The sequence below is a fragment of the Epinephelus moara genome, chromosome 19, assembly GCF_006386435.1.
Source record: "Epinephelus moara isolate mb chromosome 19, YSFRI_EMoa_1.0, whole genome shotgun sequence".
Taxonomy (NCBI): Eukaryota; Metazoa; Chordata; class Actinopteri; order Perciformes; family Serranidae; genus Epinephelus; species Epinephelus moara.
The window spans coordinates 17,299,148-17,313,302 of NC_065524.1; the positions used below are offsets into that span (position 1 = coordinate 17,299,148).

The 14,155-nt window shown below is 41.1% G+C and overlaps 1 protein-coding gene across 1 annotated transcript in view; it reads right to left on the reverse strand.

The window, feature by feature from the left end:
• Positions 1–497: 497 nt before the first annotated feature.
• LOC126406699 (neurexin-1a-like) overlaps positions 498–14,155 on the reverse strand; it is a 285,366-nt gene continuing 271,708 nt past the window's right edge. Inside the window, 1 exon segment of the mRNA XM_050071161.1 lies at positions 498–2,497. Within this exon segment, the coding sequence (XP_049927118.1) occupies positions 2,193–2,497 (305 nt within the window). The 3' untranslated portion in view covers positions 498–2,192.

Sequence of the window (14,155 nt, forward strand, 5' to 3'; positions counted from 1 at the left end):
TCGCGGTACCAATCGTTCTGCTAAATTAACCCAATAAACATACTGCTGGCTTATACCCGGCAACAGTATAGTGGTGCTTAGTGCAAAAAACACGTATTTGTCAACCATTCCTCAACCAGTTTGAAAAGTGGTCCCTCCCCTTCCGCTACATAGCCAAGATGGCGATCACTGAGTGCGAGAAGTGTCCATAGTTCCACACTCAACTTCTTGACAGTTTTGAGTGCACCATCCGGGTGCTCATAGTGCACTGCATTTTTCCACACTTCTCAGTGTGATGCACTCAGAATATTAAGTGTAAGTACAGAAGTACACGATTTGAGACACAGCACTGGTCTCTCTATAGGAGTAGTGTTTGATAACAAAATGAAAGTCACAACACCTGCATGTTTCTCTGATACATTTTGTCAGTAGACTGGTTTAAGTTCACTTAGGTAGCATTTTATTCATTTGATTTTTCAAAACTAGTTTTTATAATGATTATTATCGGATTTTTGTTGTTGTTGTTTTTTTACGTGGAGTACAAGAAAAGTTACAGTTGAACATAAAACACCCGAGAAGAAATAAAAGAGGAGCAAACAAAGAGAATTTATAATCATCATTTATAGTTCATGGTCATTTTCCTCATACTCATTCCAAGTACAGGTCTCTGGAAAGCAGAATTTGACTGACAGAATGACAGAACAAACACAGAACAGTTGAAATGGAGACTTATTTTGAGCTATTCTCCTCCGGTTTTGTATCAGCCCAAGCACACATTAGACAATCTTATAATACCACTTGGAAACACACACAGCAAGTTAATTTATTTTAATCGTCATCATCCATCATCATCATCTCATCATCATCATCATCATCATCATCACTCATATTCTTGGTCTTCATTCTCACTCACGTAAGTCAGGATTGAGGAGGAAGGCAGTGATTCTACCGGTATCCTTAAAAGAGAGCCACACAAGTTGTCATGCCACACCTCTCTGCCTGTCAACGCCTTGTGCAGTTTTTGGGAACGGTTAGGCTACTACTGGTCCGGGATCATCTATCTCAGGTTGGCATTTGTATAAAAACTATATAGGAACACATGTAAAAACAGGGGAGAATCAAATTATTACCCAACTGAAAAAAATGCAGATGTCTTCATAAAATCTTCTATGTCTAGCAACACTTAATAACACTTATGTTTTCTTTTTGTCCTTTTTTTGTCGTTTTATTCCAAAATGGTTGAGGAGCAGTTATAGTTTGCATCATCTATACAACAGGCTATAAAACACCACTTTGTCACAGTCCAGAAAGCACATATAGATGTGGTTGTACTGTATATAAACATATGTACTGTAATAAGATAATTTTGCGTGCATGGCTCCCGAATGATCACTTTTGAGACTTCCCCCCGTGATTCTGAGGAAACTCTCTCCTTTGAGTTCACACCATGTGAAAACGAAGGCCTCCAGATTTCTTACTGGCACAATGGACATATTCTTCTTCTAAAACGTAGTCTTTCAAGAGAAACTGCCATCCTTTCTCATCTTTGCACTGCGGCAGCTCAGTCAGCCAGGTATTAGTCTTTGCCGGCCATCACTGCCTCTTCAGTGAGTACTTTGGCTGATTTCTCGGACATCCATCAGGGATTTTTTTTCTCTCTCTGACTTCACCGTCACCTGATTTTTTTTCCCCCGTCGTCCACAGTAAATGTTTGGCGTATTTATTTATGTATTTATGCATTGTGTCATTTTCTTCTAGAAAAAGTCTCAACAACACAAACACAGGCAATGTATATGAAAACATTAAGTCTGTAATGCTGATTCTCCCTTTGCAAAGTGCATCCGTGCTCCTCTGTTTACCAGAAACAAGGGAGCTTGATAACATTATCCTGGCCGAGGGAACAAGTCACAGATGGGTTTATGTTGTTTGGTTGTCATGTTAGATATGTATTCAGTTCATTTTCAGCCGATCGCCAGAGCCATTTTTCCATCAGTCTGAGTCTGGACAGTAAATCTTCTCCACTGTCTCAAGTGCTTGAGTCTAAAGAAAGTTATTTTTTCATTTTTCATATTTACTTTTCAGAGCATTGTCTTATAGGAAAAAATGACTAAATAATGTTCATCTTTGTTATTATACTGTACACATGTTGATGTCCTGATTTGTCTTTTCCACAAATGTTTCACTTGGTCTGGCGAGGACCAAAGCTTTGACAATCACACGTAGTACTCCTTATCCTTGTTCTTCTTGTTCTTGCTTGAGGTTTTTGCGGTGTTCACTGGTTTCTCTTTGACGACCGTGCCGTTGGACTGCGCCGAGTTGCTGATGTAGTTGCGACTCTCGTCCACGTGGTACGAGCCTTCGTCCCTGTTCCGGTATTTGTACATGGCGTAAAGCAGGATGAGAATGCACAGCGCCGCTGCTGCTACGATGCCGACAACCATCCCCGTCGTGCTGCTGGACTCCCGGAAGACCTCCGACGTGCCTGGGTACGTCTTGGTCCCGACGCCGGTGGGATTGGCTGCGAGGGAGACAGAGATATGATTACCACAAATGTACTAAGCTGACTACCTTTTACATTTCATCATTATTACTGCAACTGGATTTATGGAAGTGATCAAATGCATTTCTTCTCTGCATGTGTGGATCAATATCATGGTTTAATACTGAATGATAGTGCAGACATCATGCCTCAAGGATTGGCTTTCCTGCCTGATAGAAGGGCATGCAGTTACACAGTGAACAGACAACACAGTCTATCATTATACGACGGTAAGCACAAGAGGCTCCCTGTCTGATTATTTCTGACTCTTTCGAACTTAAATAAATTAATAGAAAAGTAGAATCGGGATCTTAAAGGCTTTAACAATCCCATTGGTATGCAAGCTAAAACTGTCAAAAATTACCCTGAGTTAAATGAGACGCAAATACCCCCATGTGGATTTACTTATAAAACTCTTAAAGACTATATTTTCACATCATTTGACAGTTCCCAAAATCACCAGAAATTATACTGAAATGTCACACAGTCATTGCTGCAGCAGCCTGAAGACATTAAAGTTAGAACTTTTCAATAACTGTATGAGCTGGACATTTTTATAGACTTTGCCTTTATGCCATTTCACCTGTCTAATCTACTGCCTATCAGCATTTCAATTCCTGCATCACATTATGCCAATGACATCCAGTGAACTGTAATTGTTCATAGAGAGAGAGGAAGGTGAGGTGCTCTAGGATAAAGAGATTTGCTAAATTCAGAGGCGAAGCTGACAGGAAGACTCACGTGTTAATGATTCATAGAGAAGCACCGTTAAGCTCACAGCTCATTACATGTTTTACAGCACAGTCATGAATGAACAGAGCACATTCTCCAACCATCACTATATATTCAAGCAGCATGACTGTATCACATAGTCTGTGAAAATAAATCTTTCAGAGGGAAACAATTCTTCAATTGACTCAGCAGATTTTGCCAAAGGCTGTCCCCACTTCTGTTCTGAAATGGTGCCATTCAATGGAGCATATTCTGAAAACACGTCAGCCCCCTGATATTATTCAGTCCTCCTGGCACGTCTCTCTGTGTGTTTTTGTAGCAGTCATCATTTCTGCTTAAGCCCTCTTTGTTGCGTTTGTGAAATCCAAACACTCGACACCAACATTTGGAAATGAAAGCACTCTGGTTCCGCTGGATTGGGGCAAAAAAAAATATTTGAGGGATTTACAGCTGGGTTCAGATCGTAGTTATGTCGACGTGAAGATGTTACGCTTCGATTTGCATTTACACTGGACAAACTAACAATAACGACTGACACATAAATAGCTGTGTTGCCCTGTAGGTCTGAACTATTTCCTCTGCGTTGACTGGACAGTTATGTTGAAGGTGTTCGGCGAGCTTTGCAGTACTGCACTTTGCTGCTGCTCATTGTCCTTGATCATAGAGTGCTGAAACACTCTTATGGAGAGGTGCTCTGAAATACTTTAACAACGGGAATCCTGCACTCTGAAGCAAACTGTGTGGACCACTTTTAGCATAGTCTACTATACTGAGAATTTATTTTTCATGTTTACTAATCTCACAGGTAGTTTCTTAAGGTTATGCTGTCAGATATAGCACAAAAGCTAGAGATTTTATTTTGAAGGTGAAATGCTGGTAGAGGGCACAGAGGCATAGTAAAACGAAAGTGTTCACAAGGTACAAACACAGGGAAATGCTGCATTTTATGTTGTTTAGCAAATGGATGATGAGGGCACAAGATTCATGTGCTTCACATTGAGAAATGTTTCAGTCTTACTATGTTTGTAAGTATGTTCAAGCTAGCAAAACTGTTGTATTAGGTTTATACGATTTTGTTATTTTTGGTGTGCTGTTAGGGTTTCTTGAGTTTGCGCTGCTACTAAATTTACAAAATTACACCTTGGACTTTGTGGCAAAATATTATTGAAAGATTGTAAGGTTACAGTGCTATATTCTGTCAGGATATTATCATTACAATATCTTTATTTTCCTTATTTGACTCTTAACAATGTTTTAACTGTGTGCTCATAGATCCACAGTACCATGTCCTGTATTTTCACATTGTGCAAGTGGATTTAGGGTGCGTTGAACTCCACTTTGCTGGTTAAACACTGCATCGGACACGGATGTGGTGCAATCCATGCTCCAGCATAGAGCGCCTCCATTATAATCAACTAAAGCTGCTACACTGACCGCAAAAGCTGTGCCTTCCTGCATGGGCATCATGCGGCTTTTCTCTATTTTAACGCAGATGGCTGATTTTTTCTTCTCTGCATGCAGCTCAGTGGGAAAACTACATAGGTACATCGGTAAAAACTACATAGAACTATGTAAAAAAACAAGGAGTACAATCTGTTTAAAAAGGATTAAACTGAATACCTCGTTTTAAAAGAGGCAATGGGAAGCAGCAGAACAACCCAGTGGGTGTTTTTACATTTCACATTAAAATAAATCAATCAAGTCAATGCTTCCTGTACTTACAACAATCCACTTAATTAATTCAGTACCAGTTGATGTAGCCTACGCTTCCAAACGCTGCATAAACATCTGCATTATCACTTGGCACAATTCAATATGCACACAATGAAGCTGGCAGCAACCACACGCTACAAAGACAGAGTCTGTGCAGCAAATACAAAACCCTGCTCCGCCCCGCCTGTGTGACCAGCGCATCCATGTCCCATGTATTTCAGATGGGAGCAAAGCGGCTGTATTTAATCCCTCAACTTCTCATAGGTGTGTTTTGGGTCTAACATGAATTCAACCAATAGGAGTGTCATGCCCCATCTTCTTTAAAAGCCAGGTTTGCCTGCACCTGGTGCATTGCTGTTTACATGGTGGATTTGGCAAATTGGAGAAGCGACCGGTTTTCTGCTGAGAATAATGCAGTAAGGAATGTTACTGCAGCAAATATCTTTGGACATTTAAGCAGCAAAACTAAAAACTGTGGTTATAAACTTGACAGAAGACAGGACTAAACTTTAAGCTTCTGAAATAATCAGTGAAGTCATGCTGCTCCTCTTGTGTAAATGTACACAGCATCTCTCGGAAAGGGGAGTCAGATGGCAGCTCTTCTCTGCTCTCTGCTATGTTCACATTTTAGGGAATGTAATTAATATTTTCCTCATTAATGATGTAAAATTTCACCCGCCTGCAACCCATCGGCGCATCCATGAGGGTGTAATAAGCAGAGTGTACGTGTGTAGATGTATCCTACTGTCTGAAGAATGTACCCTTTAAATAGCACAAAACTATCTAGTTCAAAACCATTTACCTCAGACCAGGTTTTTTTTTTGGCCAGTACTGGGATCACTTTCTGCTGTCTCAATATAGCAATATGCCAAGAAAGCACCTGACCACACCTCATTTTAAAACCTACACGCCCATGGGCACAAAGATGGGTGCAAGTACATTTTCTACTTACAAAATGCGGGCGCTGGCCATGAAAATGACAACTGTGTCAGTCTGTTCTTGATGTAAGATAGGGCCCTAAAGCTTTTTAACTTAGTGTTGAAGGATGGGCATATGATCTAATGATCAAAACTTAGTGGCATCTTTATTATTAGTAACTACAATACCTATCTGAATATTAATGAGTAATCATCAGTCATCAAAGTAAACAGATTTTCCATTTACAATGACAGGTGTCAACATTTTCCATGAAACGGGTATTCTTTATTTATTAAAATTAATCTGACATGTACAGTCCCTCATGTCCCATTTTGCTGTCCCACTTTCCTCTCTACTTTTTTCAAGAGCATTTTGGTTTTAGAAAATAATTGCATTCCTCAGCTTTGATATCGAACCAGCTTTAAAAAGAAATTTCACTTTAAAACAAGAAACACGACAATGTCTCTTCATTATTTCTATCCTTTGATCTTGGCCAGTCAGAGTAATATTTCCACACGACTAACTTTCTTCCTAAGCTAGAACTCAGTATCCACTGTAGGGAGCAACTCTCTATCCATCTCTGACATCAAAAGGAAAAGACACGGAAAACAAAATTTTGCCGCTATTGAAGTTTGTCATAATCACCTTGTCTCATTTTATCAAATCCTTATTCTATGACAGACTAACTTCTCTGAGCTTGAGCAAAGAGGGCAGTTCTTGTTCTCACTGTATAAAGAGGTTGTTTCTCCCTGATCCGTGAAGGACAGGCAGAATTAATAAGATGATACAGCACATCCCGTCCTACACACTATTTTTTAGCAATTTCCCAATGCAGGGAAAGCACTGCATAAAAGTGAGACAGTTTTTGGCCGTTTTTTGGTGAAGATGTGCCTGTCTTTAAGATTACAGTACATATAACCAGCTATTGTGATTCCAATTTCAAGACCAATGGTTTTGCATGTTTTTCCTATTTACTACTAATCACATATACATTACATCACATCTAAAAATTCTGCAAACTGCAAATTTGTTTTAGATTTTGGATGATTTTTTTCAAACGATTCAATGGCATCCACAGATTTCCTGCAGTATGATAATGCTAGCAGTCTCACGAAAGTCTTATAAATTGAGTACATCTGTCACAGTGAACTTCAATGCTACTTTGAGGTTTGGTTTTTCTTGTTGTTGTTTGTGACTGCTTGAAAATGCAGCATATAAATTCTGCATTGCTTCATTCTCTGCAAAGATATGAAACAGTCTTTGAAATAAATGGAAACCAGTGTCTGTCTGGAACAGTTGCAGTTTCAGTAAGATACCAAAAATACACCTGAAAATCTAAAAACTGCACAGCATGCATTTAAAAACGGTCAACAAAAGTTTAAGCATGCCTGATTTGTAGCTGAGGAGCTAAAAACTTGTCAACAAAGAATCTGCAGATATTAAAAGTCCCCCCGTCTTCAGACTGCTTTTCACATCTGTTTCACAGTAATTATTGTTACTATTGTTATCATCCAGTGTTTACACAATAGTAAACTTTAAATGGTTGATTACACTGAGTGCACGCTGCACTTTTGGGGATAATTTCCACCAGTGAATATGGACGTGATCGCACATCAGCATGCCCACTTAATATTCTCAAAGCTGTCCAAGTTATAACACATCGCTCCTTATGTCTGTGATAGCTCTCTTCACTGATGCTCTCTCTTGAGTCTCACTCAGTGTTGATGGCTTTAGAGATAAAGTACTTTTATGATTGCTTTCATTTCTCTTCTTGACTGACAGCTTAACGCTTATTGTTTGTGAATGGTGTAATATTAGCTAATGACCCCCGCAGATGGCATGTGAGATCTATCTTAGGTAGATCTTTTTCATGCCATGCCTAAAGGGCATGAAAGTGTGTAAACTGTAAAGGGCAAAAGTTCTCTAAGCCGCCTGGCAGGAGAAGAGATGCCGCTGCCGTTCATTGACATGTTTTCCACCGTGGTTAGACTGATCAGCGGCCCAAGTATGCTTCCAATGCCAGCAGACATTCAAGGGCAAGCGGAGAGCACCACTGGTGGATTGAGTGTGACTGAGCGTTGCAACAGATTAGCTCTGCTTGTGACAAGCCCACTTATCCTTGCAGACAGGTGTGAAGAATGCTCTCGCCTTGTGGGCAAAAGCCACTGGTTGACACGGCTCTTCCCCAGCAAGCCATTGTGCGAGCATTAATGGTGAGTTACTTTCATATTTGCTATCTATCCTTTGTTCGGGGTCAAAAAGTTGAAAGTGTAGATAACATAGCAGGTTGATGGAGGAGAGAGCTCTGGATGCGGCACTCCAGGGTTGTATATGAGACCACGGCTGGCTCCTACAGCAAGGTGACAGAGTTGGAAGAGTTCAGGACGCAGGCGGTCTCAGCCTGCTATATCAGTGAGTCATGTGATAACAGCACCATAGTGCACTGTTCCTTCTTCTGTGATCTAACACCTCATGCTCTGGGCTTTGTTATTTCCTCTTGCCTGGATCTGTTGATTGGCTCCCCACAGGCTGCGTTAGCACTCGAGACTTTATCACTGGGAGACCCTGAATCGGCTGACCACAATTTTTCTTTTATTTACTACATAAGTAAGTAGACTCTGTGATTCATTCATTCAATTTCACATTTATGCAGAAAGATTTCAGCCAAAATTCTAATCTATTCCTCCAAAATCTAATCTAATATATAAGTAGTGACCACTCCTTAAAGGATTAACACTGCATTTAGCACAGTGCTGAAACAGCCATGTTTTGTCCAAAAAGATTAGCATTCATTACAGCTCATTAGCTTGCATTTAGTCTCAGCAGTGTCTATCAGCCGGCCACCTGATGGCACACGGGGATCTTTTCTATTCCCTTAGATTAACTGATACACCTGATGATGTGGCTCATTTGCTACCCATGAGCCTGGCTGTGCATCTTGCCCCGCTAGATGGGTTCAGGCGACGTGATGTGCCAGGCATCGAGGCCTTCGAGAAAGCCTCATAAGACCTCAGTCAAAATGCATCTGCCTGTCTGTTCATTAGCACTCCATCACCTCAGAATGAAGGCACATAAACTGAGAAAGAAATAGCGCCTGAAACAAGTGTTTAAAATGATGGCTGCTCTTATGCGCTCTACTCGAGCGTACCCAAGGGTAAAATTAGACATGGGGAAAATGACCTTAAAGTGGCGCCTAGCTTCATGGCAGCGTAGCGGGGGTGCACTTGTGAAGCGATAGAGGTAAGCTCAGGGGGGTTAACTTTTGAGGGATTGCAGTTGTGTAAAAGCTGCCAGAATAACTTTCTCCTCTGCGTCTCATCCCAGAGCGAGACTCAAATTACAGTATCACATCCAGACCATCATAAAGTCCTTGCTGTTTTATTCACAAGGACAACAGTTAATGTTTCAGTCATTTAGTCACAAATCATTTGCTTTCACCAAGCCTTTGCTGAGATTCGTCTTGAAGAGATGTGCAAGAAAACGGTAAATAAAAAAGCCGAGATGACCCCGACCCATAAATGTTAGTGAAGAAAATTAAATAGCCTGGCCAGGAATAACATTCGCCATAGAGAGAGACACTGTAGAGTGCAATGATGTGAACACTACGATTGGTTGGCTTCAATGTTCTGGTTACCACAGGGTTTATTTGATAGCATCTTTTCTCTGAAGTCTACCTGGATTCTTCAGTATGGACACATGAGCCTGTCTCTCCGACATATTAGCATCAGCGCAGCGGAACTTGTTACTTTAAAGCCTGTGAAATGCCTGATGTGATTCCCCTTCTTTTTGGCTGATTTCTTTTTGCCACGTGCTCTCAAGGAGAGGAATGGGATCAGAGATTCCACACTGTCAGGCGGGATTTGAATAAATGGTCCTCTTCAAAGACTATTTTTCCTCATTTGTCTCCAGCGAGAGGGTTCATTTGTTTGGTAATTTGTAACAGGGAGAGCAAGTTGACGGGGGCCATGGATGAAGGAAAACATAGAGAGTGGAGCTGGTGGGGGGTTATTTCAGGTGCATGTGGGGCTTGTTGAGAGGTAATGGAGCAACCAGGACTACTTAGGGAATATTGAATGGACAGGCTGGGCTTGACCTTTCATTAACTGGTGGTGGTAATGGGTCGAAAGAGATTCGCAGAGTATACCTGGACGATGCTTTTTCAAAAACTGATGCACTTTGGCAATGCTGAGTTTCGTATCAGGCAAATTAATTCAAAGAAGGCAAGAAGCAAGAAGGCAATGAAATGTGATTTCATGTGAACTTTGCCCTCTGCTACCTACAGCAGTTGATAAACATGAATGGTGCATCGTGCATCTTTGAGAGCTTAAGAAGGTGTGGTTGCAGGGGTGCCTTCAGAGCGACCCCCGGCTTAGTTGGTATGCTCAGTGACACGCTGCTGTTATTCAGCCAGATTACTGTTATACCATCTTCTTACTTCACATATCCAGCCATAATCACAAGCTGTCAGAGCCGTCATAGAGTTGGGGATCAGTCTGCAGACAGGTCACTGTATCAACTGCAGCAGAGCCAAAACACTTATTAAATCCTTCTTCCCTCTTTAATTATCTGAGTGTCCTCGAGAAGTGATGCGAGCCATCCTGTACTTGTGACATGCTGGCAGCATGCCTGATGGTGACAGCATGCATGTGTGAGCCTGAAGTGGCTCTGCTCATGCTGATGGTGGATGATGAACAGAGAGCTGAGTGAGCATGAAGTGAGGTCCAAGTGAGAATGATTAAAAGGTGTTTGAATTAGCCCAGTAAAAGGTATGGTGCAGTTTAAGCCTTTGCCCACAGGGCCGCTGCTATAACAGGCGAGATGAAAGAAGGCGGCGAAGCTTATTCGGCTTGAACGTCACAAGTCTGGAGGTCGTCTCTTGATTAGATTCCTACAGTCGGGTTACATGTTCTTACAGTCTACATTTGTGATATATACTGTGCGTCATAGCTTTCCATTGCACAAAAGCTGGACAGTCTTCTGTGGAAGATAATCAGATCTAAAGTACAGACTCACACTGTGTGTTATTTAAACATTCTGACACAAACTGTTCTGTGAACTGTGTCTGTGAGGTGTGAAAGCACTCTTTTTGTTAGTTTTTCCAATGTCTCTGCATATGAAATCCAAAAATCACATTTTTTACTCAAACTAGTGGCTCACAGAAATAGTGATCTCTAAAGTTTTTTATTCTCATTGTACTTGGAAATAAGTAGAAGTACTTCCTTCTGTGAAAGCTACAGTTATTCTTTTACTAGACAGCATTTTACATCCTGAAGGCAACATAATGACCATTACATAATAAATATTCTATTTTTCTGGCTCTGACAAAGACACTAAGTGCACAGATCAGAGGTCCTTCATGCTGTTGCTAGATGGAGAAGTCAGTAAAGAAAAATGCAGCATTTAAGTGCATCTTTAGAAAGCATTTTACTGATTGATCAACTGTGAATTGTTGGGTAATATTTCCAAGCCCCTGCTTACTTATACCATTAACATCGCTGACCTTTGGCTGGGCTTCTTTTCTTTTCCTGGGAAAGCAAAGTCCTTCATGCCCTACTTAGACTTATAAACAGACACATTGTGTTAGCATCAATGTCAGCACACCCAAAAGATGTGTGGCGGAAAAATAAAAATAATTGAAAATATAAATATGGTGGGATCAGTAAAGAGAAAGACTGACAGTGAGTGTGAAATCCTGTTTTCTCTCAGAACACACTTCATTTAAAATAGAATGTAGAAAGAAGACTTGGACGGCATAATCCTCGCTGAAAGAGTGCAGAGAAAAAACAAAAATGGCAGAATTCCATAAGATTGTCTGCATAAATTGGCAAAGTATGCCATAATATCAGCACTGGGTTTTTGCAAAAAGAGCATGCGTAATGCTTGAAGGTCATCAGTGTTGATGGGCACGAGCTCTGATCACATTCAATAGACATCCGGTCTTCAGAAGGGGTTTTCATTTGTTAAGCCATCTCTGCTAGCGGCAGTCTGTTGGCAAGCAAGATGCATGCCACTGTGCTCAGCAAAGGAAGGAGTGAGCACACACAGAGTTCCAGCTGGGTATGATTGAATAACCTATTAAATGTGGGCAGTGACCTCTTAAGCCAGCACAGTGCTCTTAATGTTTCATTAATCTCACAGCTACTTTTAAAACAATAATTTACTCTAATTTTTTTCCCTCCTGGCTGGGTGCATTCAAGTCATTGCCATCGGGTTAAAGAGAGTATTCATTTGCAGTTTGATTTATTAGTTTACTCGATGTATTGTTTCCCCACCCATAAATTAAATCTATTAAAACAAATGTCAAACACATTAGTAGCTGCTACAGTAATGTCACTGTAGAATGCTTGAGGACAGAAAAAGATGAGAGAGCACAGTGAGAAGAGGAAACTGGAGATGATTAACCTTAACCTGCCTATGGGCAATCTACAGTGAAGGGCCACTGGAGCTGAGAATAAAAACGCCGTGAGATTATTTGTGAAATGTAGAAGGGTGCGCATTACCAAAACTCTCACTGAGGCTGCTGGTATGTACTCGCATTTAACAAGGAGCCCATTTCTTTCATACAAATCACATTTCACGCGACGGCATGTTACATAATTAATGATGGTGGAATGGCGGAAAAAGCAAAGGTGTAAACATATTAAAGATAAACATCGGGCTGACGCATCCAGTGTTATGTTAGGATATATCACTCTCCTTGTGTGCACTCTGCGCTGAGAAAAAAGATGAGAGACTGGGATCAGAGGATTCTAAGTTCAGAGGAGAAACATTGTCTATTCCGAAATCAAGAGCAGGAGAAACTTTCTTATGTGTTCCTCATTTTTTTCAGCATGATGCACACTGGGGTTTGTTCTCCAGTAACAATTAAGGGAGCATCATTTTGGTACAGTAAGTATGTCTTTTAAAGACAGCCAAATGTATTACACCAACCAACTCTGTGCTACCTAACATCAGTCAGAATAAAGCATTTTGAACATTTGCTGAACTGCCCAATTTTCTACAGTAGATGAAAAAATGGTGATAAAACATGATCTAATTTTATGTTTTTACTCAATGCAGGCTACTGAAAGGCGTAGTTTGATATTTTGCCAAATAGGCTCACTTTCTGGCAGAGAGCCGGATGAAATGATTGATACTACTCTTGTATCTGTGTGTAGCAATTATCATTTTATGAATACATGTAATATGTGATATCATATTAATTAATGAGCTTTATCAGTGCTAATAGGTGGATTTTGTAACTGCTAGACAGAGCCAGGTTAGCTGTTTCCCGCTGTTGACGGTATTTACGCAAAACTAAGCTAACTGGCAGCACGTGTTAGCTACATAAATTGTACAGGCATGCAGCAATTGCCTGGTCTTCGGCTGGTGTACTCCAGGGGAAGCCAAACGCTGTTAATCTGCACACACTGCAGTGCCACATAGCCGGTTGAATATTGGCAAAGCTCCTGTGAAGCACGGTAGGTCTTTTTTTGACTGTTACAATCATTAAAAAGCAAAAGCAGCAGCTAGTTTGCTTACTCTGCACTTTTCATGGTTTGATTTGGGTTTTGGAACGAGGGAGAAATGCACATCTCCTTTCACACTCTACAGGAAACGAGCATCGCTGTAACACATGCCACAGGCACATTCTTTAATCATGACTTGCTAAAAATCCACAAAGCCAGCCTGAAAATAAAGAAAATCTTAAATGATTAACAGCCATGTCTGACCCTTGTCAGAGCTTGCTGATGCTACACTATAAGTGGCCAGTCTGCGTTCGAGGAACAGGACTTGGCAGAGGGTAGTCTGAGTGGGCGGAAGTTTGCTGCAGAGATCAGCCTCTCATTGGGCGGAACGAGCCACCCGCTGAAGTCCCGCCCTACCACCTCCGGTTATGTAGCAGTTTTCAACCGTTTTCAACACGTCCTTTACTAACTTTTGCGGTGTTTGATCTTGCGGGGATGTAGCCATTTTTCTGCCATGGTTCGCGTCCCGTAGGTGATATTTTTGTGGGCGTGTTACACCAAAACCTGTTTCCCCCCGGCAATATTTTTGCAAGCGCACAGTTGCTGTGGCACCGCCCAGAACGATTGTGATTGGTTGAAAGAAGTACAAGCAGCCGGAGCGTTTTTTCCTCCAATCTCAAAGTGAGAGTCGGCCCAGCGAGACCTTTCTTTTCTTGAGAAAGGTCTGGTGAGCGAGACTAGGCAGAGGGTAAATTCTAAAGAAAAAAAAATGCAGTAAGTGATAAACTTGGATCCAAGGCTCAGTGCTTTGACAATAACGATCACG